Genomic DNA, 25,661 nt, shown 5'->3' on the forward strand with positions numbered 1-25,661 from the left:
TGACTCCTCTTTGGTGTGCACTCACAACCCCGAATCCGCCTGCAGGTCCCGGCCGTCCCGGTGACCCCACACCAGACAGACTCAAATGTGCTCCTATCTTTTGGAAACTCGGCAGCTCTACAGAACGGCTTCAGCATGTTATCCGACCACATCCTTAGTCTAGTTTATGACGTGTACCTCACCGAGGCAGCCAGCAGCCCGGAGTGGTGACTGGGCCGAGTGCTCGATGCCTGTTATAGCAGGTCTAGGAATTCTGCAGGCTGAATTACCAGATTCAGCCTGCTAGCTCTCCTTACTGGAACCACAGAAAACAGCTCACTTCCCAGTTCTCAGATGTGGGCATGTCCACTCCAGACGCTGGTCACACAGCAGATCCCCAGCAAGCTCCACTGAGGGAGTCTTGGCTTCCAAGTACAGGCATTTGTCAGCGTCTGTTCTGTGAGAAGTGGTCTGAAGAACTCACCCTCATCTGTCAGCACAGGCTGATGGGCAGCTCAGGCTTCAGCCCCAAATCTGGGCCCGGGCAGCCTTTGAGTGCTGCCAGCTTCACCTGGTCCATGAAGCTGCTCCCAAGACACCCCTTCATGCATGCTGGCCCATGGCACACTCTCAGCCTGTGCCTCTTTCTCTCGGTCTGCAGTTCCTCGAGTTGTGGCAGTGTCCCCACAGATGCGCCTCGTGGAGGACAACCCCTCGTCCCTCTCCCTGGTGGAGATCTACAAGCAGCGCTGTGCCAAGAAGGGCATCGAGCATGACAACCCCATCTCGCGCTACTACGACCGGCTGGCTACAGTACAGGCTCGCGGGACCCAGGCCAGCCACCAGGTACGCTTGGGGCCTGGGGCTTCACCCACAGCTGTTTTCTGCCACACATCCACCTGGATGTACTCAGAGAAACAGCAGGGGCCTTCGGGGGCTGAAGGATGCTAGGAGCGGGCTGCCTATGGACATGGTGCAGTGAATCGTGTCCATCAGGGTGGACGGAGAGTTCAGCTTTCAACTTTGTTTCTTCCGAGGGGCCAGAGAGATGACTGGGCAGTAGAGTCCCAGTTCCCATGGGAGCCCGTGGATAGATGGGTAGTGCCTCTCTCCCCCGCTCTCATGGAAGTAGCTCCTGGCTTAAGATTAGGGAGGTGCCCTAGCAGTAGCTCAAGTGCCTGGCTTGCAGACAGCCCTGGCTGCGGGCCTTGCCTGTGTACATGGACCCACACAATGGGAGGCCTTACCCTCTCAGTTGACGCGCCAATGCCTAGCTTCTGTCTGTTTGATTAGTTTATTAGCGCAAGAGAGGCAGAAGGACCCAGAGAATCACTCTATTACATGTGATGCCAGATGCTGGGAGAGCAAACTCGAGACATGTTTAAGCCCCTTGTTCTAGCCACTGTGCCACCTCCAGGATAGTTTTTCCCAGAGCCCCACTCAGCTCTGGCTAATGATGGTGCTGGGAACTGAACTTGGGAGCTCAGAGCCTCAGGAGCATGGTGCTGTCTCTCCACCCTGCTTGTCTGTCATGTTTCCTGAAATGCAAAGGACAGTGAACCTCGGCTCCTGGTTGTTAGGCTTGTGGGGAGCACTGAGCTGGCTGCTCTGCCTGCACCCCACAGTGGGCGAGGATCCCTCCCCACCCGAAAGCCATGGAAAGGGGGATGGCATGGGCCCAGTGAGCAGGCTGCCCGCCAGCGTATGGCTCCCCAGGAGGCCTATCAGCCTCCACACTTCCAGGCGTCCTCAGGGCTAATCTGGACCCCGAGCCCCTAGTCATTGAGTCCACCTGCACTGAGAGGCCCACTGATCCAGCAGGAGAGTCCCCCAGTCTGAGGGATTAGGGCTAGGCACTGAGAAGTGGGTGAGGAGATGGCTCGGGATTGGGGGCTGGCCTGAGCCCCTTGCTGTCTCAGGTCCTGCGTGACATCCTCAAGGAGGTGCAGAGCAACATGGTTCCACGCAGCATGCTCCGCGAGTGGGCGCTGCACACCTTCCCCAATGCCACTGACTACTGGACCTTCCGCAAGATGCTCACCATCCAGCTGGCGCTCATCGGCTTTGCCGAGTTCGTGCTGCACCTCAACAGGCTCAACCCTGAGATGCTGCAGATCGCCCAGGTGAGGCGAGGTCCCACTCACTCCCAGGGGTGCTCCCCCCCCCCCACCCCAGACACACACTCACCATCCCTGCATGGCCCCCTCTTCCCCCAGGACACTGGCAAGCTGAATGTTGCCTACTTCCGGTTCGACATAAATGACGCCACTGGAGACTTGGATGCCAACCGCCCCGTCCCTTTCCGCCTCACACCGAACATCTCCGAGTTCCTCACCACCATCGGCGTCTCAGGCCCGCTCACTGCCTCCATGATCGCCGTGGCCCGATGCTTCGCTCAGCCCAACTTCAAGGCAGGTCTTGTGGGTCTGAGGTGGTCTGCTCCCTGCCCCAGTGAGGGGAGCTGGGCCGTCAGGTTTACAGAGCTCCTGTGGGCAGCTCCCCAGCTGCTGGCTATGTCTCTTTCCTGCTCAGGGATGGGGGGCATCTAGCAGCTGTGCCCCAGGTGACGGACCGGTGACCACACCTGCTTGCCAGGTGCCCACCCTGCTCCTGGCCTAGCACTGGCCACTGTAATGAAAAATTTTTAAAAATCATTTAAATGAATGGGTGGGAAGGCAAGGCAAGTCCAGAGCCCCCACTCAGCTCTGGTTGATGATGGTGCTGGGGACTGAACCCTGGGACCTTTGGTGCTTCAAGCATGAAAGGCTTTTTGCAGAACCATTATACTGTTTCCCCAACCCACAAAAGACTGTCCATGCCTGAGGCTCTGAGGTCCCAGGTTCAGTCCCCAGCAACACCAGCAGCCAAAACTGAGCAGCACTCTGGTCAAAAAAAAGTAATTCTAGGAGAGTCCTTTGCATTGTCGTTGTGCTGTGTCCCCTCCCCAGTGGTGACTGCTCACCCGGTTCTCTGGGTGAGCAGTCACCCAGAGAACCAGTCTGGGCTGGGGCGGGGCAGCATGTCAGCACTCACACAGCTGACCAGACAGGATTCAGATCTGTTTCCTTCTGACTCCCAGTCTGCACCATCACTGTCCTTTTCTCCTCATATTTGGGGACTAAAATCCACTTTCTTTCTTTCTTAATGAGGAAGAGAAGGAGAGAGAACCAGAGCGGCACCCTGGCTGGTGCCGAGGCTCGAGCTCAGAACCTAGCTCAGGACCTTGCGCTTCACCCACTGCTCCACCCCCTGGGCCACCGACTTCCTTTTAACCACGAGAACAGAAATATACTCGGAATAGGCCTCCTGCCACACACTCACAGCACTGCTCAGCTCTGGTTATTAAGTGCTGAGGATTAAACTTGGTACTCTTAGATGTGATTTTTGTGTGCTGTCTCCATGGCTAAGATTCCCAGCTTGACTCTTAGCTGTGAGCAAGGGCTTTACACACGCTCTGTCTAATGTCTACCCCCTCCGACCCTCTATGGGGAGCGCTGCCTTGGGGTGTGGTGGGGCACTTTTATGACCAGTCTGTTCTGGAGTCCAGGGTCTTTGCGCCTAGCCCACACCCCCCTCAGGTGGCAGCACTGTCCTGGAAACCGTCAAGAGTCCCCAGAGGGGCATCTACTGGCCCCTTTGTGAAGGAGAGGGGATCCCCTTCCTCCAGAGCTGTTTGGCTGAAGCAAACACCCCATTCTCTCCCTCAGACATGCGGGGGTGGGGGCTGGGGGCTGTGCCACTCCAGTGCCCATGTGGGAAGGTCCTGAAAACACATTCTGTTGACATGGAGTAAGGTAGACGGCCTTGGCCTATTAGCCTTCAGTGGCTGGGTGCCCCCACAAAGGCCCCTGCCTTCTTGGGGTCTCTGCCAGTGTCCTCTTTCCCCTGCCTTCCCCACAGCTGCTGGTCTCAGTGGTGTGCTCTCCTGGACCCTTTGCACTGATGAGTTCCCTCAGTCTTCTGTGGGGCGAGCAGCTGGTAGCCAGGGAGGCCGTGAAATGACCTCTCAAGTTGCCGGCAGTAAGACCATCTTGTCCTCTCGCCCAGGTGGACGGCATCCTGAAGACTGTGCTTCGGGATGAGATCATTGCGTGGCACAAGAAGACGCAGGAGGACACGTCCTCTCCGCTTTCAGCAGCTGGGCAGCCCGAGAACATGGACAGCCAGCAGCTGGTGTCGCTGGTGCAGAAGGCCGTGACAGCCATCATGACCCGCCTGCACAACCTTGCCCAGTTTGAGGGTGGCGAGAGCAAGGTGAACACGCTGGTGGCCGCCGCCAACAGCCTGGACAATCTGTGCCGCATGGACCCTGCCTGGCACCCCTGGCTGTGAGGTGGTGCCCAGGGCCCTGGGCACACAGTGGCGTCCCTGGAGGCCTGTGCAGACGAGGGTCACATTCAGATCGGAGTGAGAGTGACAGCGAGCCTGTGAGCAGAGGCAGAGCTGACGCAACTCCATGCTTTTTAAGACAGCTTTTAACAAGCCAGGATTCCTCTGTCTGGAATTTGTGGATTCTTTTTTATTACATCCACCCCCCCCCCCACTCCCTCCGAGTGAGGGACTGAGCCATAGAAATGTCTCATCCATTTTTAATGAAGAGCGACGCCTGCCAGCACAGCCCTCGGGATGGGGCCAGAGCGTCCCCTGGGGGAACCTGCTCCAAGCAGCTGTGCTGTCGGCCTCACTGCAGCGGCCCCATGGGGACCCTCGGGACCGAGCCGAAGGCTTCCAGACGCCGTCGAGACATTTACTATCATTGTACCTGAACAAAAAAAAAAAAAAAAAAATCAATTTTTCCTTCTTAATTTAAGAAATAACAGCAACGAACGTTTGTCCATAAATTCCAATCTGTTATGTTCACATTTTTATAAATAGGAGCATTGAGAATGTTCTATCTAAATTTGTACAGTGTGACTTTTTTAGAATAAATATTTTATAAAAGGATGGGGCGTGTGCTGTGTGCGGTGTCTGGGATGCTCGCTCTACGGGGGCGTCTCCCCAGCCTCAGCATTTGTGCTTGAGACTCTGGCCCCTTCAGACTCACCCAGGAGGAAGCCCACCTGCCACTGCTCAGCTCGTGCCTCAGCAGAGTCCAGGCCGAGGGACACCACCAAAATGTGCTGGCAAAGACGCCGCCCCAGGAAGACGCTGCTGGCAGCAGACCAGGACTGCCCTCTGGGCTTCAAAAGCCGACCAGCCCTTGGCCCAGAGGCTGTGGCTCCACCCTACAGGGAGAATGGCCAATTCAGGGTGAGCTGCTCCCCTGGAGAGGCGGGGATGGCACCCCAGAGGCTGGGCAGACTGAGGGGCCAGGGCTTGTCCCCTCTTGGACTCACCATTTTCTTTGGAGCCACAGCAGTGCTATCTCTGTGAGAACACCCAGGGCTCTGGAATGGGAGGAGACGAGAGCCCATGCGGTAGCCCTGTGCCCCAGGCAACCGAGCAGCGAGTCCTTGGCCTTGGCCATCAGTCTTTGGTGAGGAGCCTGGGTTCCACACCAGGCCACCCCACCCCCCTCCCCCACTGCTCCCAGCTTCTAGGAAAGCAGCTTCTGAACAGGTGAGTTTCCCAGTGGAGATTGGAACCTTCCGAGTAATGGAGAGAGGTGTCAGGGGCTTGGCATCACTCCTCAGCTGTCCCACCTAGACCTGGAGTCCGGAAGCCAAGGAGAGGGGCTCATTTTCAGGGGGCCCAATTCTCCCAAACTAACCACTTGAAGGTGAGTAGTGGTTCTGTGCCACAGTGTTCACTGCTTTCTCTGGTTTTCACCCCAAGGCATTCAGTGCTTTAGGTGTCACACAGCCCTGTCACCGCCAGCCTCCTCCAGAGCTGTTGCATCTTGCCTGCTGTGTCCCCAGCCCCAGGACACCACCTGTCTTCTGCATGTTCCCGAGACCGGCTCCAGCCCCCATGGGTCCGACAACCCTGCCGTGCAGATGGCAGCAGATGCTGAGTGGACAGACAGGCCTGAGACCCCACCTTCACTTCCTGTGGGTATGCGCTCAGAGGCCGGTGGCTGGGTATAGGGCAGTTCATCTGGTTCCTGCATGGGCCTTCTGTTCTCAACACTTCTGGTCAACATCATCATTTTTCAGTGACCGTCCTAGTGGGTGGAAAGGAGTCTGTCACTTTATTTTTATCAGAGCCCTGCTCAGCTCTGGATGGTAGTGCTGAGGACTGAGCCAGGGACCTTAGAGCCTCAGACATGAGTTTCTCTGCAGAACCACGATGCTGTCTCTGCCACCACCCTTTATTTGACAGGACAAGGAGAAACAGAGGGGAAGGGCAAATAAGGGAGAGAGACCTACAGCCCCTGCAGGTGGGGACTGGGGGCTTGAACCCAGGTCCTTGTGCACTGTGATGTGTGCTTGGCCTGTGTCTGAGCTTCTGATGTGAGCCTGACCAACCTTGTTTTTCATATGTATATCTCCTTTGGGTGAACAGTCAGATTCACTGATGACTTACAAAGTTTTGTTTTTAATTCATGAGCTTTTCACCTTTCCACACAAATCCCTGTCCAGGTTGCTTTGTGAACATTCCTCCCATTTCGTGGACACTCTGGCCATCCTGCTCATACTAACTTGTTGTGCACAAGTGTTTGGCATCGTCCACTTCCTAGTCCTCATTATTGAGCAGCCTCATTATTTCTCAGCCTCATCCTGGCTCACGTGACCATCTGTGAGGGGCTTATGTCTTGACTGTGCTGCCCCACTGGTCTAGGCATCTGTCTGTCTGGCAGGACCGCATTGCCAATTTGCTGACCTGTTTGGCTGTCACTGGGGCTTGATGCCTGTACCACTCCACAGCTCCCAGTGGTCTTTCTCTTAGGAGAAGAAACCGAGAGAGACACTGCAGCCCTGCTCCACGGCTCTGGTCTTCCTCCCTGCAAGTGGGGGCCGTGGGCTTGAACCTGGGTCTTCACACATGGTGATGCACACTGCTGAGTGCGCACCCCCAGCCCCACACCACGTCACATCTCACTGGGATTTCATACTTGGACGAGACTGTTTTGGCTAGTGGAGCATCCCTGGGATTCCAGCAACTTTCAGGATGGTTTTCCTCTTGGGATATGGGAAACATCATGACGTGTTTGTTTTTCTATGCAAGATCACGGCATGACTTCTGACTTCCGATGATTCCTCAGAAGTTTGAGGTTCTGTTAAATCTGAGCTAGTGAAGATGTGCAGGACACTGACTGTCCTCTCATGCATCTGTGTTTACTTTGACTCCATTTCAGTTTCAGGGCATTTACTGCTTTGGTCTATTCCTATTGATTGGTTGGTTGATTTGCTGTGAGACTTCATGCACGTGACCCCACTGCTTCCGAGCTGGCTTTCCATCCTCTGCCCTTACTTCATGCCTCTGCCATCTGTGAAGCCTTCCCTGGCGCTGCCCACGGCCCTCTACCAGGTGAGCTGGCACCCAGCCCCGTGTCATTCTTTGTTGCTCACTGTCCACGTGCAGAGGCTTCAGTGAGTTTTTGGGTGCTCATGTTCTGGTTTTTGATCAAGGGAACCTTTTTGTTTTCAAGAAGTATTAGCATAGCATAAATACCTTCAGACTAAAGACACCTGTCATTGGACAAAAATGGGGCACTGTGACCTGACCTCGTTCTGCCCACTGTCGGGCCACAGGTGGTCTGGGTCAAGTAGCAGCCTGGCACCAGCCCCTTCACACTCTCCTGCGAGAACAGAGTAGAGTCCTCAGGCCCCCACCACCTTCGCAGGCCATTTCCATGCCCCTGGGAGTGAAGCCCTTACTCCTGCATTGAAGGAGTCATGCCTGTGACAGAGCAAGCCCCAGGGGGCTGTAATTCCTGTGGTGTCTTAGGGAATACGGGACTGTCTTGGCAGTCACGGTGTATTCTTGTATGTTTTGCTTTGTGAAAGTGTATCAGGCCTTTTCTGACCAGCAATAGCTTGCCTGCAGAAGTCAAACTAAGAATAAATCCAGCATGCTGGTGGCAGCGGGGCAGATGGCTCCATCTATACCTACTGAGGAAACTTACAGAGCAAAGAAAAAGGATGGTCCTTGATTTTGCTTTAATTTTTTTGGGGAAAAAACCATTTTCGTACTAGTCAGAAAGAAGGCAAATAAAGGGGCCCGGCGGTGGTACTCACAGTTCAAGCCCCCACTCCTCACCTCTAGGAGGAAGTGGTGAAGCAGGGATGTAGATGTCTCTGCATCCAATAATTTAAAAGCCAAGTAAGGGGCTGGGTGGTGATAACACCTGGTTGAGTACACATATCACAATGTACCTGGGTTGGAGTCCTTGAAAGGGAAAGCTTCAAGCAGCGCTGCAGGTGTCTTTATCCAATAAACAAAGATAATGGCAAATTTTAAAAAAAAGCCAAGTAAGATGGAAATAAGCTCATAATCATAGTTGTTTTAGTAAGTCCTAAGACTATACTATTACAAAGCCTGCATTCTAGGTGATTTAATTAAGTTGAAATCTAAATAACAGAAAAATAGTCAAAATGATCAAGACAAATACTACCGCATTTATCCTGCACTAGTAATAATAAACAGTGGAGACAAGGAACCTTCCTGTCTTTGCCAGCACATTATCTCCACCCCTCCCAGTGGCCATTCATTCCTTCATTTACCCTCTATTTTGAGAGAGGGAGAGAGGGGAAGACTCCTGAGCGTTCGCCTCCCTGCAGGTAGGGCCTTGCTCAAGGTGATGTGCATTCCCCACCTGGCCCCTGGACACAGTCGTCTTTCTAGTGACTGTAGCAGAGACTCAACATGAGGATCTGCCTCCTGTGTCCCCCACAGCTGGCAGGACACACACCCCCTGGGAGGCTGAATGTCTGGGGTGAACAGCCAGCGGGGGCTCCCTGTCTTGAGGCCAGGGCAGGGGGAGGAGTCCTCGCTGGTCCTGGAGCAGAGTAGCTTTTGTTGGTTTGTGAGATTTCTCTCAAGGGAAATGAGCTGGTGTGAGAATGGCCACTGAGGACTCCGGTCTCTTCTCCAGCTCTGTGTGGCCACTGAAATCGCTTCAGAAAGGCCCTCGGCCCCTCTCTATAGAGCACCTGCTTGTGACTGACTATTCAACAGAAACTCATGGCCACAGTGCATTTCCTGCCAACAGGAATTCATTTGTGTAAGGGGCAGGGGCTGAGAGTCGCTATGGTAAACACCGTGCCTGCTGTGCTGTGGATCAATCTGGCGCTTGAGGCTTCAGAGCCCAGAAATTTAGCCACTGTGCCACCTCCTGGTTGTTTTGTTTTGCTTTTTGTGCGTACACTACGAATCCACTGCTCCTGGAGGCCATTTTTTCCCATTTTGTTGCCCTTGTTACCGTTAATTGTCATTGTTGCTGTTGTTGGACAGAACAGAGAGGAGGGGGGGAGAGAAAGACATATACCTGCAGACGTGTTTCACCGCCTGTGAAGCGACTCCCCTGCAGGTGGGGAGCCAGGGGCTCGAACCAAGATCCTTATGTTGGTCCTTGGCATTTCACGCTATGTGCGCTACCACCCGACCCCGGCTGAGCTCTTTTTTAAAAGAAATTCATTTTTTAAAAAAGGTTTATTTAAAAAAGGTTTATTTAATTGGATAGGACTGGGGGTTGACCCCTGGTCTTTGAGCATGGCAGTGTACCCTCGCAGACTCACTTCTCAGCACAAGCGGTTAGCTATGTGTTCTGGAGTTGTCTTCCCCAGCGTAAAGGAGTTCAAGAAAGATTCAAACACACCAGCCCTCCAGGGAAAGGCCTGTTTAAATTCCTCCCCAAGCTACGGGAGCCTGTAACTTTCAGTGATAGAAGATTTCTTAAAAGCTAGCTATTTTCATGAGATGCTGACCCCATCCCACCCAGCTGCCATCTGAGAACAGAAAAGGGGATGTGACGGCTTCCAGCAGGTGTCCCTGCACCTTTTCTTTTTTTTTCCTCCAGGGTTATTGCTGGGCTCGGTGCCTGCACCATGAATCCACCACTCCTGGAGACCATTGTTGATGTTGTTCGCTGTTGGACAGGACAGAGAGATGGGGAAAGACACCTGCAGACCTGCTTCACCGCCTGTGAAGCGACTCCCCTGCAGGTGGGGAGCCGGGGACTCGAACTGGGAGCGTTAATGCCAGTCCCTGCGCTTTGCGCCACGTGCGTTTAACCCGCTGCATCACTTCCCGCCCCCCCCTGCCCATCCAGGCACTGATTATTTTGCTAATTTTGACTCACCTGAGCTACTGTATTAACTGCATTCTTTTTTAAACATAAACCTGACTTTACAGACAAGGCAGTGGAGGCTCCAAAGCTGAAGACCATGGAGCCCGACCCCTTGTGCTCTTAAACGGCACCCCCGCCTCCCCCTAAAATGCCAGCAGCAGCAAGCAGAGGGTAAGAACCACTGTCATGGGAAAGTTGAGTTCAGCAGGATGGGCGGCTGCGCCCGAACACTGTAATGGTGCTCAAGGTTTCACTTCATAATTATCCCGTGGAAATGTGAAGAAACAATCTCCCTCTCCCACCAAAACAGCAGACGTCCGAACTGTAAAGTCGTGAGTTTATTGCATGTGTAACAAAACGATCCTGACCTCCCGGGTCCAGCCTGCTGTACAATCACGGCGTGCTGTACAATCACGTGCTGGTTCCATAACCACATTAAATAGAACTAGTATCTCTTTAAATACTTCTGATTTTGACATAAAACAGAACATTAGTGTACAACTTCCACAAAATAAATCAGTAATAAAAACAGTGGGAAGAATAGCAAGGATAGCAGCAACACTTAAAACAAGACGTTACAAAATAAATTAAAAAATACATTATAAAGTGGTTGAGAAACAAACTGAACAAGTTTGGGAAGTCCTTACTGTCTTTGGGGGCTGCCCCTCACTTCCTGCGGAGGGCCGGCAGGAGCGTCACCACTCTGTCCTTGGGGTGGCGTTTGAAGGCTCTGGCTGTGCAGGCACTGGGGACACCTGCCACTGGAATAGCCCCCATTAAGGCAGGCTCCGTCCCCCCGAAAGGCGGCTGGAAAGCAGTCAAAGTGTCTTAACCCTCTTGCTCTAGTTCTGCAGACGGGCCCCCGCTAGAGGTGGATCCCCGAGGCGGCCAGGCCAGACTTCATGAATGGATTACAGGGAATCTCTCCCAGAACACCCCGCCTGCTGCTCAGCTAAGACACCGGAGTGAGAGCAAGGAACCACAGCCAGCAGGAAAGTAAGTAACCCCAAACCCCCCACGATCTGAAGATATTAGTAACAGAAAGGACACATGAAACAGTCATCCCGAACCCACCTGACCCAACACCAAAACCTCACCAGTGAAATGTCTCGCTAATGAATTACCCTGCACTTACCCGCAAACGAAAACAATAAAATGCATACACAAAGATTCGTTGCTGTTTCTCAGTGCAGTACAGCTACCTGAAATCAAGCCGTCTTGTTAAAAATGCTGTTTGGAGTCTTGTGCAAACTGGAAGTGGTGTGAGGGACTTGCGGTCTCGGCTGCCTGGGCCTTGCCGTCACACGGAGACAGTGGGGGTGCTGAGCCGAGTAGCAGCTGCTCGCGTCACCACCTGGCACGGAGGTGGGAGGGGCGCCCGGCCCCCACCACAGTTCCGACTGCACTTTTGTGAGTTTAGCTCGCAGCGTTTCCCAGTCAGAGGGCCACAGACCGGATCCGAGGCCAACTTTGGTCTGTTCTCAGAACTAGATAGATAAGGAGTTTCCTCTCTGCAAGACAATCTTTCAGCTAGGATACCCTGAAAAGCAACGCCCCAGTTCCCGTGGGCACGGTCTCTGTGGGGCCACCAGTCCCATGACAGCTGCTTCCTGTGCCACCAAAGCCTGGCTGCATTTTATTGGATGGGTGATGGAAGGGGAGCACTGTGAAAAAAGAGGGAAATGGGTGGGAGCCACCGACTGCAGTCCCTGCCCCCTCGCCCCCAGGAGGGGGGAACCGCCTCAGTTGCCTCAGCCGCTCGCAGGCACACGGCCTGCGCTTTGGGTGTGTGGTCGTGAGCCAGACTCCGGAGTCGCCGAACGCCCTCACTCCACAGCAAAGCCACAGGTCTCCTCCACCGCCGTCAGCAGCTTCTCATAGAGCTTCTCATAGGACTCGTAGGGCGGAATGTCGATCCGGTTAAAGCTGGAGTGGGGTGGACACAGAGTCAGCACGCGGCCCTGGCCGGGGAAGGGGTTCTAGTCCCCACCCTCCTGTGCCCGGGACCCCACGGCACTTTTAGGCTTCAGGTATATTTTTTTCAATCACACTAATCTTAAGATCTTACTATTTCCTGGTTGTATGAGGATAAAGTTCCCTCTTGTGTGATCTTTGGAAGAAATAACTTTATTGTTACCAGAACCCTTCACAACCGAGCATGGAAAATGCCTCTAGGGATATCACTGGGGCTCCGTGCTCGCACTTGGAATCCACTCCTGTCAGAAAGGCAGACACCTGGAAACCTGCTTGTGAAGCGTCATGCTCTGCGAGTCGGGCTGGAACCAGGATCCTTGTGCAGAACTGTGTGCCACCACCTGGCCCCCAAACTATTACTTAAAACTAGTGAAGTGTCAAATCTGATAGATGAATGGCCATTTCAACTGTTCAGGGAAGAGAGCATAGTGGTGATGCAGAGGCCATAAGCCAGAGGCAAGCTTTGCTCCGCCCAATCTCAACAAATACACAGCTGTGGCCCTCTGAATTACTAGGGGTTAATCAACCAAGTATGGTTTTTGTCAAACAAACTAAATAGTGTGGCCGGACACTTGTTTCCCCAGAACTATCATAGGCCAAACCCCCCTTCCTGACATGGACATCACACTAAAGTCGGGGAGAAGGGCCTTACCAGGTGTGGGCCTTCGGGAGGTTGTCTGTGTTGGCATCGATCAGGTGGATGGTGAACAGCCGGGGCCCTGCAGCGCCTGTAGAGCCTTACAAGACAACATTCTAGTTAATGCACTTCGGAGGCAGAGCCCGTGCCCCACTGCCAGCGCTGTTCTGGGGACAGAGGCCACAGGTTCGGTCCCCAAGCGGTGCTTGGGCTTATCGTTTAAGTTGAAGACTGGTGGGAGCCTGTGGACTGAGACCAGAGTGGGGAGGAAGCACTCGGTTACTGTGAGGCTTCATCACCCCAGTATGACTCCATAGAGGCCACAGCACACTAGGCACCGGGTCCGAACTGTCCAGGTGAGCTACTTTACTGGCTGTCAGGGCAGTTCTTAGAACCAGGGATACTGGAGTTCTCCACTTGTTACTATTGTAAAATGCCATTTGTTCAACTCTGAGATCCTTTTCACCTTACTCCCTCCAGCTTTCGGGTGACAGGAGCCAGGGCACTGAACCTGCGTGCCCCACCCTGTCATGTAATTCTGTAGGGAAGTTAGACACCCAGAGTCACCGGCCCCGCCTCCACATCAGTCACCTTGTAAAGCCTTGAAGCCCTGCAGCGGGACCCGTGTGGACCCTGTCACAAACTGCAGCAGCCGGGCCCTGCGCTCCTCGTCAAAGGTCTCCACCGCCTGCCAGAACCACCGCACAATGTTGCTATCAGCCACACAGTGCTTCAGCCGAGTGTTAGACTTCCAGTCGTTGAGGTCGATCTTATCCAGGCCACCTATGATTAGCTGTGCCGGCAGAGTGGGCCTCAGTAAGGGAGGAGGCGAAAGCACTGCACCTCCCCCCCACACCCTGACTCCCCCAGGGGCTCAACGGGGCAGAAGGGCTAAGCTGAATGGATCACAGACTACAACGGTGCCTTGTTTTGCCTCCAGAAACAACAAGAATGAACTGGAAGAATTTGGTGCACTGGAATACAAGCCCCTTGCTCTAGGAGCAGCGGCACCCATAGCTAGTCCGGTCTCCAAACACACAGCCACAGCTCCCCAGCGCACACGTACCTCGAGTTCCTTCTGGTCAAAGGGTTTCAGTAGATGTTGAGGAATCAGTTCATTAAACCCTTTCTGAAGAGCTAAGAACTGGGCTTCAATTCCCCTCATAAATCTCCAGTTCACATATAACCTGGAAGAAAAGGGGACATCAGAAGGAAGACCAGGTTGTTCACAGAAATTATTAGCTTCTGGGGCCTACTGTGCCTCGCACCCATCCCATATGTGGAAGGACCTAGACCTTCTGAATCTTGGATAAAAATAGCAGAGGGGGCCAGGCAGTAGCACAGCAGGTTAAGCGCCACTTGGCGCCAAGCGCAAGGATCCCACTTCGAGCCCCCAGTTCCCCACCTGCAGGGAGATGCTTCACAAATGTTGAAGCAGGTCTGCAGGTATCTCTTTCTCTACCTCTCCCCTCTCAATTTCTCTGTTCTATCCAACAAGAATGGGGAAAAGGAACTGGATTTCTAGTACAGGCACCGAGCCCCAGCAACAACCCTGGAGGCCAAAAAAAAAAAAAAAAAAAGGGCAAGTACTAGAGGGGCTCAGTGGTAGTGTGCAGGTTCAAGCCCCAACTCCCCATCTGCAGGGGGACATTTCACAAGTGGTGAAGCAGGGCTGCAGGTCTCTCTGTCCCATCAAATAAAATAGAAAAGGGGGAAAAAATCACAGTGGAGCTTAACCTGACCTGTTGTAGCCACTGCTGTCACAGGTATATTTGATAACCAGTGACAGGGCTGTGTGGGATAGAGACAGCCATCTGCCAGCCTGAGCAGACACATTTCTAAATTCCACATCAGATTTGCCTTAATTACGAGGTGAGAGAGCTGACTGATGACACAGCCCTCTATGAGGCTGCTGTCAGGAAAACTTCTGGGCCACCTTAGTGGGCCTCCCCTGCGGCCGCTCTCACTCAGATCCGTAGTTGCCTGGCCTGGGTGTCCCTAGGTCATTACCGGACATATTCCTTCTTGTTGTCCTCAGTGACAGGGACGTTTCTGCCATTGGGTTTCAGTTCATGCTGCAGAATCCTCCCAAAAGCATTGTGTTCTACACAGAACGTGTGGTCCAGCACGGGGGTGATATCGTTCTCTCTGCAGGCAGGATGCAATTAGGGGGTGGTGAGCAGATCATTAGAAGCAACAGCTATAGAAAGAGTCAGACCATGACTCCAGTCCCAGCTATGTCCTAACTCTGCACTTGCTCACTCACTCAGAGGGCCACACAGCAGCCTGACTGCTTCACACACTGAGCCACGAAGAGGAAACTGAGGTAGAGGACAGCTAGTAGTCTTGCCAGGTATATACGTTCAAAAGCTCCAAAGCAGCTGTAAGATAACACTGGCTCCTTAGCCTGCAGACTGCTCTTCCAGGAGAACCCAGACACCCGTGGGTGACTAGGTAACTGAATCATCTTGACTTGTTCTAGGTTAATTCCAAACATTTCATTTTTCCCTTCTAGATGTTAATATTTGTGACCACATGTTAATTCATAGAAACAACAGAAGATAATGAAACTGGCCAGACACCATGAGGAAGCTGAATATTCTAGTCAAAGCTGCTTTTATGTTTCCGTATTTCTCAATTTTATATCTGCCTCCAAATAACAGAAACATGGGGAGTCAAAAATGCACACAGACCAGTGACTGCATACTCACAGAATCCACACTAAGCTCTTATGTAGTTCCGGGTCCACTGACTCCAAATCTGAGAGTTGGATGGGCTTCCCCAGCAGCTGCTTATAGAAGGGGACAGTGAACCCCCCATTGATGTAGTGTCCATGGAAAACAGCCAGGCCCATGACCCGACCCACGAAATGGAAGTAAGACAGATGGTCCTGCAGGGGGCAGCAGAGAACACAGAGTCAGAGCTTCGAGCATGTCTCTGGGATGTCTGGACACATTTTAAGTGTCCACCACACAAACACCTCATCAGAAATGCTGCACCACGATCTGCAGGACCCCTTACTCAAAACTGAGCGAGGACTTCAACACAGTGACAAGGGAAAAATTAAACTTCAGTGCAGGGTCCTGGACCCAGGAAACTTCCTCCTTCCATGAAAAAAATAAGCAAACCAAAGAGAATAAAGGAATAGAGAAGTCAGTCAGTCTAAGTGACTCAAGTTGCTTAAAAGCCTTTCATTTCCACATTTAGGTTGGACTACAATGGGAATTTCTCAGAGTCGCATGTCTGTAGGAGACAGAGTGACCACCAGCCTTGGACTAACGGGCTCCTCAAATACAACCTTCGAAACATTCCAATTTTGATTAGAGGATCGACTTTAGGATCCACAACTCCATTTTAACTTTGTTCTCCTTGGAAACAACATGCCCACGATCCAGGATTGAAATCACTGATCTCTTTTCAGGAGTTGGTAATAAATTAAACTCAGAATCAAAACTGAACCTCAAAGCCTATTAAAATTTGCCAGCTCTTATTCGATACTTACAGGGTTGATGGAAGAATCCGGGTTGATTTGTAACATGTAAATATTGTCTGTAGAATATTGGAAGAGTCCATAATATGGATTCAGCATTTCATGACACAATAAATAAAGCCACTCCCTAAAAGTAACAACAGAATTACATATGCTAGACACAATGTGTAGGGTGCCCCCCCACCAAGGCTTATTAACAGAACCAGATTATCACTCTGGCACGTGCAATGCTGGGGCTCAGGACCTCCTGGCTTGAGAGTCCACTGCTGTGAATATGCATTTTTAGATCTCAGACCAGAAGGACTGGCTCACCTCACAGGCCAAGAGTATAGCAAGCTTAGACTCTGAGAGTGTGGTCTGCACAGAATAGAAGTGGCTTTTCTGGCCCAAATGCTAATCATCATCCTGCAGCTTCGGAGGACAGGGTTTTCCTTGGCAGTTTCCTCGCTAGCTTTCTTGCACCTTGGTTTAGATTTCCTCTGCTGCTTTGCAAGGATCAAAGTCTCAGGGATGTAATGATGTAGGAGTAACTGACCAAAATGCCCCTCCCCAAGATGTTAAGTCTATTCACCCATAAATACAGCAAACAGGAAAGGTCAGTTACCTACAGCAGGGGAAACAGTGGGGAGGGTTTCCACTTTCAAAGCAGCTAGCACTGTGGGGTGTTCTCTGGCACCGAGTCACGTGTGGACAGGGAGGACAATGCGGGCGTCTGGTGTGTGTAGGGGAGGAGACGTGACACTTTCTGTCCCCTGCCCTGCTGAGTCCTTTTATCACTATAAATATTTAAAATGTGTATTCTTAAAGTCCCTAGTTGTAATGGAGTGCATGCAATGAATTAGTTTTGAACCACTTCAAAAAAGTCCCACTGCACTGGAGTCCTGTGACCTGGCAGGTATGGGAGAAGAGCAGCTGGGCTGTCTACTGTCTTGCCCTCCCTCTACATCAGGGTCCTTTCAAATGGATTCATTTCAAGAAGATTATATTCAAGAATTTTTTTCTTTCAAATAGAAATGGATAAACATAAAAAGCCTGTCTTTGAAAATAAAACTCTGTATCACACTGAAAAAAATTAAAAGGAGCCACCAAGACAAGGAAACTCCAAATCTTGGTCTCTTTACCGGAAAGGCAGAATTCCCCAACTACAGTACTGTGATTCATGTCCAAGTTTGGGAGTGTGGGTTTGATAAGAACCAAGAACCGGCAACTGTCTAGACAGGAAGTGATTAAATAAAGGCCAACATTCTGACCCAGCCATGGACAAGGTAAAGGCTACATCAGGTACGTCCTGGCAGTAAAGGGATGGTTCAGAGGCGAGCACAGAGCAGTCATGTGGACAGGGTCTCAGCCATCAGGCTCCTGCTCAGACGTGAGATGGAGGGCAGAGTGAGGGCTCGCAGCTCTCTCCACCATCACGCCGTGCCAATTAAGGGAGCTGCACACACGCACTTATCTCCAGGTGGAAATGCAGCGAAGGAACAATACTTGCACCAGAACAGCTAATTCACACCATGCTTAAGGGCATATACCACTAGTCTTAAAATCAGATATTGAAACTATGGACAAAAAAGCAGGAAGTGGGAGGTTTCATTTGAATTATTAGGACAAAGATAAAGCTTTCCACCTGAAAGGGGGACAGGAAGCCCAAACCTCTCACCAGGAAATGGATCTGGTGCTATTGAGGGCAAACAGAAAATACACTTTTTTCTTTCTGCCACGAGGGTTATCTCAGGGACTATGGCTATTACTCCACCACACCCAGAGACTGGTTTTTGTTTTGTTTCCTTCCTTCCTTTTCTCTTTGATAGACAGTGAGAGAAAATTGCAACACTGCTAGTGAAGCCTTCCCCTTCCTCAGGTGGGGACCAGGGGCATGGTGTCTGTATACTCTACCAGGGGCACAGCCCCAGAAATTCCACCCTTGATGCTGTGGGGTCTTTCCCAAAGTCTCTATATCTGGAAATCAGTTCAACAACAAAAAGTTACATTTACCAAGAGAGAAATTCTAGAGTGAAGATTGAATAGGTCAAGGAAGAAACTACTGAACTACGGAAACGCACCTCTTGTGTAGAGAAGATGTAGTGTAGGTGTACAGCCACGGATTAGATTATATTCCAGGCCTGCAGGAACCCCAGAGGGAGTGCAGAGCTGGGGATCAGTCCAGGCCCCACAGAGGCAGGATGTGCGCTCCTACCAGCCGAGCCACCTCCCCGCCCACAACTGCATTCTATTTTTAAAATAATTTTCATAAATCATTTTGACCAAGATTCCATTCCACAAATTCCTTTAACCAACACATCATCTGCATGCCTCCCTCTCGCCCCTGAGAATTCTCTAATTCACGTGGTGTCAGGACAAACCCAGGGCCTGTGCATACACTGAGCCACCTCCCTGGCCCAACCTTGGGTCTGCACTTTGAGAGAGACACACCAGAGCACCATTCCACCCTCTGTAGAGCTACCATGGTGCCAGACCTTGAGCCCCGGCTTCTCTAGCCTGAAAGACAAGGGGCACCACCAGACCCTGCCATTCACGTCAGCATCAGGAGACCATCTTTCCCTCCAGCCTAGATCTGACAGGGGAAGGAGGCAGTAAGTTCAGAGCTTAACTTGACAAGGAGTTGGAGAATGGGGCATATGGATTACCACATCCTGACAGCTCAAGGAAGGATGTTCTCAGGAATCCCCCATGTCCAGAGGTCACCTGGCTGCTCCCAGGAGGCAGCAGGAAGGACAAACGTGTCTTGGTCCCGGCTCAGACTCACCTCGCCACTCCACCATAGTCCAACCCTTCTTCTCCACGGAACTTTACCATCAGACGTTTTTTCAGGTCTTTTGGTCGCATCTTCATTATCTGGCGATAAGACTCCTGCAAATTAGAGGTGCTAGATTCAGAGAGAGGAGTCACTCTCATTCCTGAAGCTATGAAATGGTGAAAGGTGACTAATGGAGCCTCACTGCTGAAAAGAAGCGTTCAGTCAGACCCGAGTTTTCCTGGTTCCCACTCAAGACGGTCTCTGGCACCTGGCTGCTCCTACTTGTCGCTTCCTTAGAAGCAAGTGACTTGGGAACAAACATCCTCACTAGGCTGACGTGATTTTCTCTATACAATGAAGATTAACTAGGGAATCTGTATATTAAAAAGTTCTGAGCCTATTTCACAGCTGAAGTGAAAGATTCCTGCTGACTCAAAAGGGATCTTGGGAGACACAAAGTAGATCCCCAAAACAGAAGCACATGATCAGCCTGCAGTGCCCTCGAAGCAGCGCTGTGAATGGAACCAGTGGCACATTTGCAGATCTGGCCACCAGGATCATTCTAGCACTCAGTGCCTACACAGCCACTCCCCCACCCAGCAGCCTCCTCTTCAGTTGTGCGTGCATGCATGTGTGTGTGTGGGGGTGACGACACAGACAGGATGGGGGTCTCCTGGAGGTGAGGCTCTGGGGGCTTGTGTTCTTTACTGGGTGAGCTAGCATCCAGCCCCAGAGAATCTTCTTTTGTGTTCTAAATTTAATAGAGTCCACTTTACCATCCCAAAAGAAGAGGGTGGTGACTGAAAAAGATCTAACAGCAAAATGCCAGTAATTCAGCTCTCCTGCCCCTGGCAGCCACGCAGGATGGCTCAGTGGGAAGATCAGGTCTCCAGCTGGCCGCTCATCCCACACTGGCTATGCAGAAGGGTGCTGGGTTCTCTCCCTGCAATGGGATTCACCTCTCTCCCAGCCTTTCCTTTTCTGCAGCAGTCCACAAAGGCAGGCTCATCATGAGACAAAGGCCTTGTCCCCAGGATCCATCGTATCTCCTTCCAGAAAGAAGGCGTCGACTAGGCTTCTCACTGGACGAATCCTCGTGAGGCGACAGGGCACTCACTATTGGTCTGAGGAAAGCGTGTGGATAGAGGAGTCACAGTGTCACACAGTACTGGCTTCTGTAAAAATCTGTTTCCACCTAAAAACTATCTAGTTTCTAAACTTTTACCTCAGGAGGCTTTCCAGTTCCCTCTCTCCATGTGGGCCTAGGCCCTGAAAAGCCTTTTTCCTTACCGAGTGGTCAAATAACACAAGTCCAGCCAGACAGGAAGGAGCTCCCTGCATTACTACAGGGTGAACACTGAGCCCGACATAATACCTCGAAGATTTCTTCTCTGGAGACTTCAATACGGCAATGGCCAGCCTGAGGCTGCTGAAGGGACAGTTCGTGTCTGAGGACCTTCAGTTTCTGGACTAGATCTCTCTCGTATCTCTGGGCTGGAAGCTCCTCATCCTCCACGGAGCCCTCACTGGGCAGTGTCATGGGCTGGCTGGGCTCCTTGAGTTGGCACTGGTGACTTAAGAAGAGCATCTAAGTCACTTAGAGACGGCAGCTGGCAACAAGAAATGCCCCCACCACTCCCACACACACCAAAGAGACTGACAAAGTCTGTCCACACAACTTAGTTCTGTCCATCAGAGGAAACAGTTTCTCTAAGTACAGACCTGAGTCAAAGTGCAGGTGGCGACCCTAAGCCTAATATGGAGAACATACAGCCCAGTCCTGAGCAGCAGCTGTCACTCACGCCAGAATAGCCTTTACGGTCACAACTCAATGAAGGTGATGTGACAAACTTTAAAAGGGATACTGTGTCCCATATGACTCGTTTCCATAGTCCAGTGCACTCTAAGCCCACTCCTGAAAGAACTCCCACAAAACAAGTGCCCGGACCAGCAGGGAGACAAGTTGGCGTCTGTCTTATTCCAGTGCAGTCACCAGACGTCTGTGGCTGCCTGTGTTCTCAACAGCACGTGGCTTCAGGACTGCTCACGGTTAAGAGTGTGGCCACCAACTGTCACCTACTGTTGCTGATGCTCCACTAACAAGCAGTGCAGTAGGTGAAATGAGAAAGATACTGGTGGGAAACTGTAAACACATGTGGTCAAGAAAGAATTTATAGAAGTCTTACTTCATGATGTGGTGTAACCTTGGGTCTGTAAACTGGGTGGTTCGGTTGTTATGATCTACAAAATAGATTCTTCCGGAAACTGTACTTCTGACTTCCCATCCTGGTGGCAGTGGTCCGAGTTCATCACAGTTCACACTGTTAAGGTCTCTAACAAAATGGAAAATACAGAGTTTTGTCCATCTGAGCACAGAGCCAGAGACCACAACATTAGCAGAAGATACAGGAACCCCTTATTAAGGCAATCTGTCCCGGGCCAGCTGAGGACGGCCATGGTGCCATTCACACCAGACCCCAGTGAACCTGGCCTCTGCTGCAAGAGGCAGCAAAAGCCAACAGAGAAGCTCAGGACTTTCAGAGCGCATCACCACGAGGGGGACTCATGCACCCAGGGAGCGCGTGTCTGCACAGAAGAGCAGAAGTGCCTGCACGTGTCAGAAATGGTCTAAAGGTGTCTGCCACTAGGTGCTCCAGGTCAGAAAAGGCTTTTCAGTACAAGCTCCCAGGAGGCACGTCTTTGAAGGTGAACGGGGAAGCACTGACACGTAATCAGATCTCACAGCTCAGACAGCTACATGAGGGGAAAGGAATTCTTATTTTTGAGCTGCCTTTTTATTAAGCATTTCAAATTCTAATCTTTGAGTTAACTCTTTCTGTACATGGGAGCACAGCATTACCAATCAAAGTGTTTTTCTAGTTAGCACAAAGGTGTGACATTTCTTCCAGCAGGTACTACAGAGACACCTTGTTTCATTTGCTGGTAATGTTTTCATTCTAATTACAGATACTGAGTCATCAATTCAACACAGACTTGGAAAAATCAAAGACAGGAAGCTTATTGTCAGATGAAACAAATTATGAATAAAAAGGAAATAAGCATTACTAGAAATGTTATTAGGTAGTAATGCTATTCTAAAACAAAAAAGCTGAAAAGAAAAACTAGAAAGCAAAGTAAGAAAAGAAAGAAAGAAGCTTAACTCTGTTATGGGGCAGGGAGGGGTCACTCTGACCTGGGTTCAGATGTCTGGCCTTGCAGAAGGAATTCGTATAGAAAAGCTTCATCTCCCCCAGGAGTGGTCCCCAAGGGACTGAGGCAATAGGGACAGTAAAGTAGAGAGAGAAAGGGTAACAGAGTCTTTATATCTCCTTTGTGATGTCTTAATAATGGAAACTTAAGCATATAAAAGTAGAGAGAGACCACAATGTACAGCCACCATCCTCCACCTGTCACACCCCCACCACTGCCCCCATCTGTCACCCTTGACTGTCTTGAGTCTAAACAACAGCTATGCATCCTCAAGAGCTCACTGGCTATGCCGGTCAGAGCCCAGTCGACTGACTCTCAGGGTAAAAGTCCCTCCTCTGCTCTGAGGACACAAGGTCCCTTTCTAAAGGCTGTACTGGAGCACAAGGATGGAGGTGTGACGCCTACATGGCGGCACCAACGATGCACCGGGGAGCTCCGTAAATGGTGGAGCGGTGCTGTGGTTTCTCTCTGTCTTCACCTGAAATGAAAGGAGACCATGTCTAACAAGAGCAGTGGAGTCACAACAGACGTGAGGTCCCCATGCAGAGTGATCAGGCTCAAAGATCAAGGCCCACAGCAACCGCTGTCCATGTAGAGATGTGGTGGGGGCTCCTGCCTAAGAGCTGAGGAGGACCCCTGGGCTGCACTCTCCCGTGTGCATGGGCAAACTTGAGGGGTGCGGGGGGGCTAGGCTGCATGGGGGGGGGGTGTTGGCAGGCCTACCTTGGTATCCTGGGGTCGTGCCACGTGCTAACTCCGGTCTGGGTGTGCAGAAAGTAAACCTGCCCCTGCACTGTTGTTCTTTGTTCTGCACAAGAAATTGGGAAAAGTAATTCGTTAATTCAAATCCCCAGAGCATTTTCTTCTTTCTCTCTCTCTTTTTTTTTTTTTCCATGGTGGTACAAGGGATTGAACCTGGGACTACTGGAGCATCAGACATAAAGAGTTTCTTAGCATAACCATTTTGCTACCTACCCCAGCCCACCAGGAACATTTTTAACCAGCCATCCCAGCAGACTGAAGAAGCTGTGAAAAGCCTGGCTCCTGCACCAGCACTGAAGATCTGGGCTATCCAGGTGGCACCTGCAGAGGCCACAGCCTGGGGGAAACCCCTCACCAGCTCAGAACCGAGTCCAGCCTGGCCTCTGGAACATCTGCTCAGCTCCCCTGGTTGCCAAGTGATCCCTGCTTTCCACTCCCCTCAAGTCGTCCCTACACATTCCAGTTGTAGACAGCTGTACCAGCCCACACAGCTTCCTGGCTTCCTCTGGCATCGACTGCCAGAAATGTTCACACAATTGCTAAACTGGGAGACTGGAGCAAGGCAGCTTCTCAGGAGCCACGGGCACTCGCCCGTCTCTCACCCCTCTCCCTCCGGCAACTTGTCCACTGCCACCCATGCTACGTCGCCGGGCAAAGGGCTCTCACCATAGCCTTCAGGCAGCTCTGGAGACTGGTGGCCGTGGGGTCGGTTCTGAGGAGTCTGCAGTGACCCCCGCACGTCAGGGTTCCGCAGCCGCTGGGTCTGAAGCCTCTGGTCTTGACCCGGGGACTCCACAAACCTGCAGTTGCCTCCACCCGCAGCAGCCCCAGGCCCGTCCGTGTAAGGAGCCGGCTCCTCCATGAAGCAGCTGAGTGGCCGGCCAGGCCCCGAGTCTTCATACACAGATCTGGAAGAGGATCGGGCAGCATGGAGCACCCACTCCTTCCTGGACTCCCTGCCCAGCAACTTAAGCACCCAAGTGCCTCAGTTCTGAAAAACAGCCAATCCCACTGAACCCAAAAGATAAGTTTTTTCTGTAGGGTTAAGAGCCAGAGGCAGCCCTGGTTAAGGTGTCCCAGAGGCTCCGTGGGGTTCCAACCTCAGGAAGGACTGGGCACCAATGAAAACAAAACCCCTTCCTGACTACACAAGGTGCTGCAGTGACTTTAAGATGACCTATCACCTGTGAAGATTTCTGAAGATGACTCAACAAGCTATTTTCCCTTATAAGAAACTGCTTCTTAAAAAGACACACACCCCGCACTAGAAATGTTCAAACACAGCCACAGAGACCAAGACAGTGTGTCTGAGGCTCTATCGCCCAGTGGCAGCAATAATCAGTCCGCCCTCCCAGCTTGCTCTGAAGCTGATCCATTGTCTTATGAGTCCGTCCATAAGTATCCCAGCACGCACTTCTAGAAGACAGTGACTCTTCCTATTACTGTAGCCTTAATAATGTACATGGATTTTTTTTTTTTAAACCAGAGCCCTGTTCAGCTCTGTCTTATGGTGGTGATAGAGATTGAAATTAAGACTTTGGGGGCCAGGAGGTGGCACACCTGGTTAAGTGCACAAATTATAGTGCCCAAGGATCCAGCTACAAACCTCTGGTCCACACCTGCAGGGGGAAAGCTTCATGAGTGGTGAAGCAAGGCTGCAGGTATCTCTCTCTCTCTTTCCCTAACTCCCCCTCTTCTCTAAATTTCTCTGTCTATCCAATAATAAACTTATTTTTTTTCTTTTTAATCTCTTAAATAATAAAAGAAATTGGGACTTTGGAGCTTTGAGCATGAAAGTCTCTTTGCAGAACTACTACGCTGTCTCCTCCGTCCACAATGCTCAATCCCACCCAAAGTCAGTGTTCAGACTTCTCCAATCAACCATCTCTTTAGTCAGGATGCGAAGGAGGCTCCCACACTGCCTTTCACGAGGACACCTGTGAAATCTTGGACTACTCCTCCCTCCCTTTCTATGCCCCGCTCTGCCTGCCTGCCTACTGAGGACACTCAGTATGCCCAGTCTGGGCGGGCCTGCTCCTTGCCCTGGGGCACTTCAATCCCTGAGATTTGCCACCAGGCACAATTACCACTTACAGAGTGGTTAGAAACTAGCAGAGACTAGTGCACAGGCTCACTCACTCAGCTGGACCACAGAAGTGTGACGGTGACCAGTGAAGATTTTTGAAGCTTTTCTTGGTGTGTGTGTGTGTATGTGTCCCATGTCACTATGAGCTCATAGCTGTTAATAATACACTTGGTGGGCTTCAATCAGTGCAGTTATAACTCAGTGATGCCCAAGCTCTCCTATCTTTGGCCAGTGGGACCCTCTTTACATCTGATCCTGAGTCTTTGAGGCAAAACCCACTAGTCGCTGCAGCTTCCCTTCTGCACAAGGAAACTGGGTTACAGAGGAGGATGGCAAGAAGGAGCTTTCCTATCGGACAAGATCCAAAGGCAGCAAGGAACTCGGCCGCAGTGCGCGGTTATACGTACCCTTCATTTTCTAAGAGTCCTCTACAGTCTACCACAGAGCCTCCAGTGCCGATTCTGTCTCGTGTCTGTAGACTGACTAAAACAGAAAAGAATATCTTGCATTAAAATCCAGTAGTATTTCACACACTGCAATACACTGAGCCGTTGCAAATCATTTTTGCACAACATCACTTTAAAAAGTAAGATGAGT

The 25,661-nt window shown here is 51.4% G+C and overlaps 2 protein-coding genes and 1 long non-coding RNA gene across 14 annotated transcripts in view; 2 read left to right on the forward strand and 1 right to left on the reverse strand.

Annotated features, from left to right (window-relative positions):
• Positions 1 to 4,923, forward strand: part of TRRAP (transformation/transcription domain associated protein) — a 97,286-nt gene extending 92,363 nt beyond the window's left edge. For 5 of the 6 annotated variants that reach the window (XM_060173304.1, XM_060173309.1, XM_060173310.1 and 2 more), the window contains 4 exons: positions 641 to 825; positions 1,899 to 2,102; positions 2,196 to 2,396; positions 4,033 to 4,923. In XM_060173304.1, the coding sequence (XP_060029287.1) occupies positions 641 to 825; positions 1,899 to 2,102; positions 2,196 to 2,396; positions 4,033 to 4,311 (869 nt within the window). In that variant the 3' untranslated portion in view covers positions 4,312 to 4,923. Of the gene's footprint in view, positions 1 to 640; positions 826 to 1,898; positions 2,103 to 2,195; positions 2,397 to 4,026 lie in introns of all 6 variants that reach the window. The other variant, XM_060173307.1, reaches the window with a different exon arrangement.
• Positions 4,924 to 7,012: 2,089 nt separating this feature from the next.
• Positions 7,013 to 11,318, forward strand: LOC132533138 (uncharacterized). The gene is made up of 2 exons (XR_009545025.1): positions 7,013 to 7,389; positions 10,216 to 11,318. It is a non-coding gene; the product is annotated as an uncharacterized LOC132533138 (long non-coding RNA).
• SMURF1 (SMAD specific E3 ubiquitin protein ligase 1) overlaps positions 10,471 to 25,661 on the reverse strand; it is an 84,477-nt gene continuing 69,286 nt past the window's right edge. For 4 of the 7 annotated variants that reach the window (XM_060173323.1, XM_060173321.1, XM_060173324.1 and 1 more), the window contains 13 exons: positions 25,472 to 25,547; positions 23,645 to 23,886; positions 22,940 to 23,024; positions 21,193 to 21,339; positions 20,382 to 20,580; positions 19,016 to 19,119; positions 16,264 to 16,378; positions 15,473 to 15,651; positions 14,772 to 14,909; positions 13,828 to 13,948; positions 13,353 to 13,554; positions 12,777 to 12,861; positions 10,471 to 12,076 (listed from right to left, as the gene is read on the reverse strand). In XM_060173323.1, the coding sequence (XP_060029306.1) occupies positions 11,977 to 12,076; positions 12,777 to 12,861; positions 13,353 to 13,554; positions 13,828 to 13,948; positions 14,772 to 14,909; positions 15,473 to 15,651; positions 16,264 to 16,378; positions 19,016 to 19,119; positions 20,382 to 20,580; positions 21,193 to 21,339; positions 22,940 to 23,024; positions 23,645 to 23,886; positions 25,472 to 25,547 (1,793 nt within the window). In that variant the 3' untranslated portion in view covers positions 10,471 to 11,976. The remainder of the gene's footprint in view (positions 12,077 to 12,776; positions 12,862 to 13,352; positions 13,555 to 13,827; positions 13,949 to 14,771; positions 14,910 to 15,472; positions 15,652 to 16,263; positions 16,379 to 19,015; positions 19,120 to 20,381; positions 20,581 to 21,192; positions 21,340 to 22,939; positions 23,025 to 23,644; positions 23,887 to 25,471; positions 25,548 to 25,661) is intronic. The other 3 variants (XM_060173322.1, XM_060173320.1, XM_060173325.1) reach the window with 2 other exon arrangements.

Source organism: Erinaceus europaeus, chromosome 15 (genome assembly GCF_950295315.1).
Source record: "Erinaceus europaeus chromosome 15, mEriEur2.1, whole genome shotgun sequence".
In the NCBI taxonomy this organism is placed as follows: Eukaryota; Metazoa; Chordata; class Mammalia; order Eulipotyphla; family Erinaceidae; genus Erinaceus; species Erinaceus europaeus.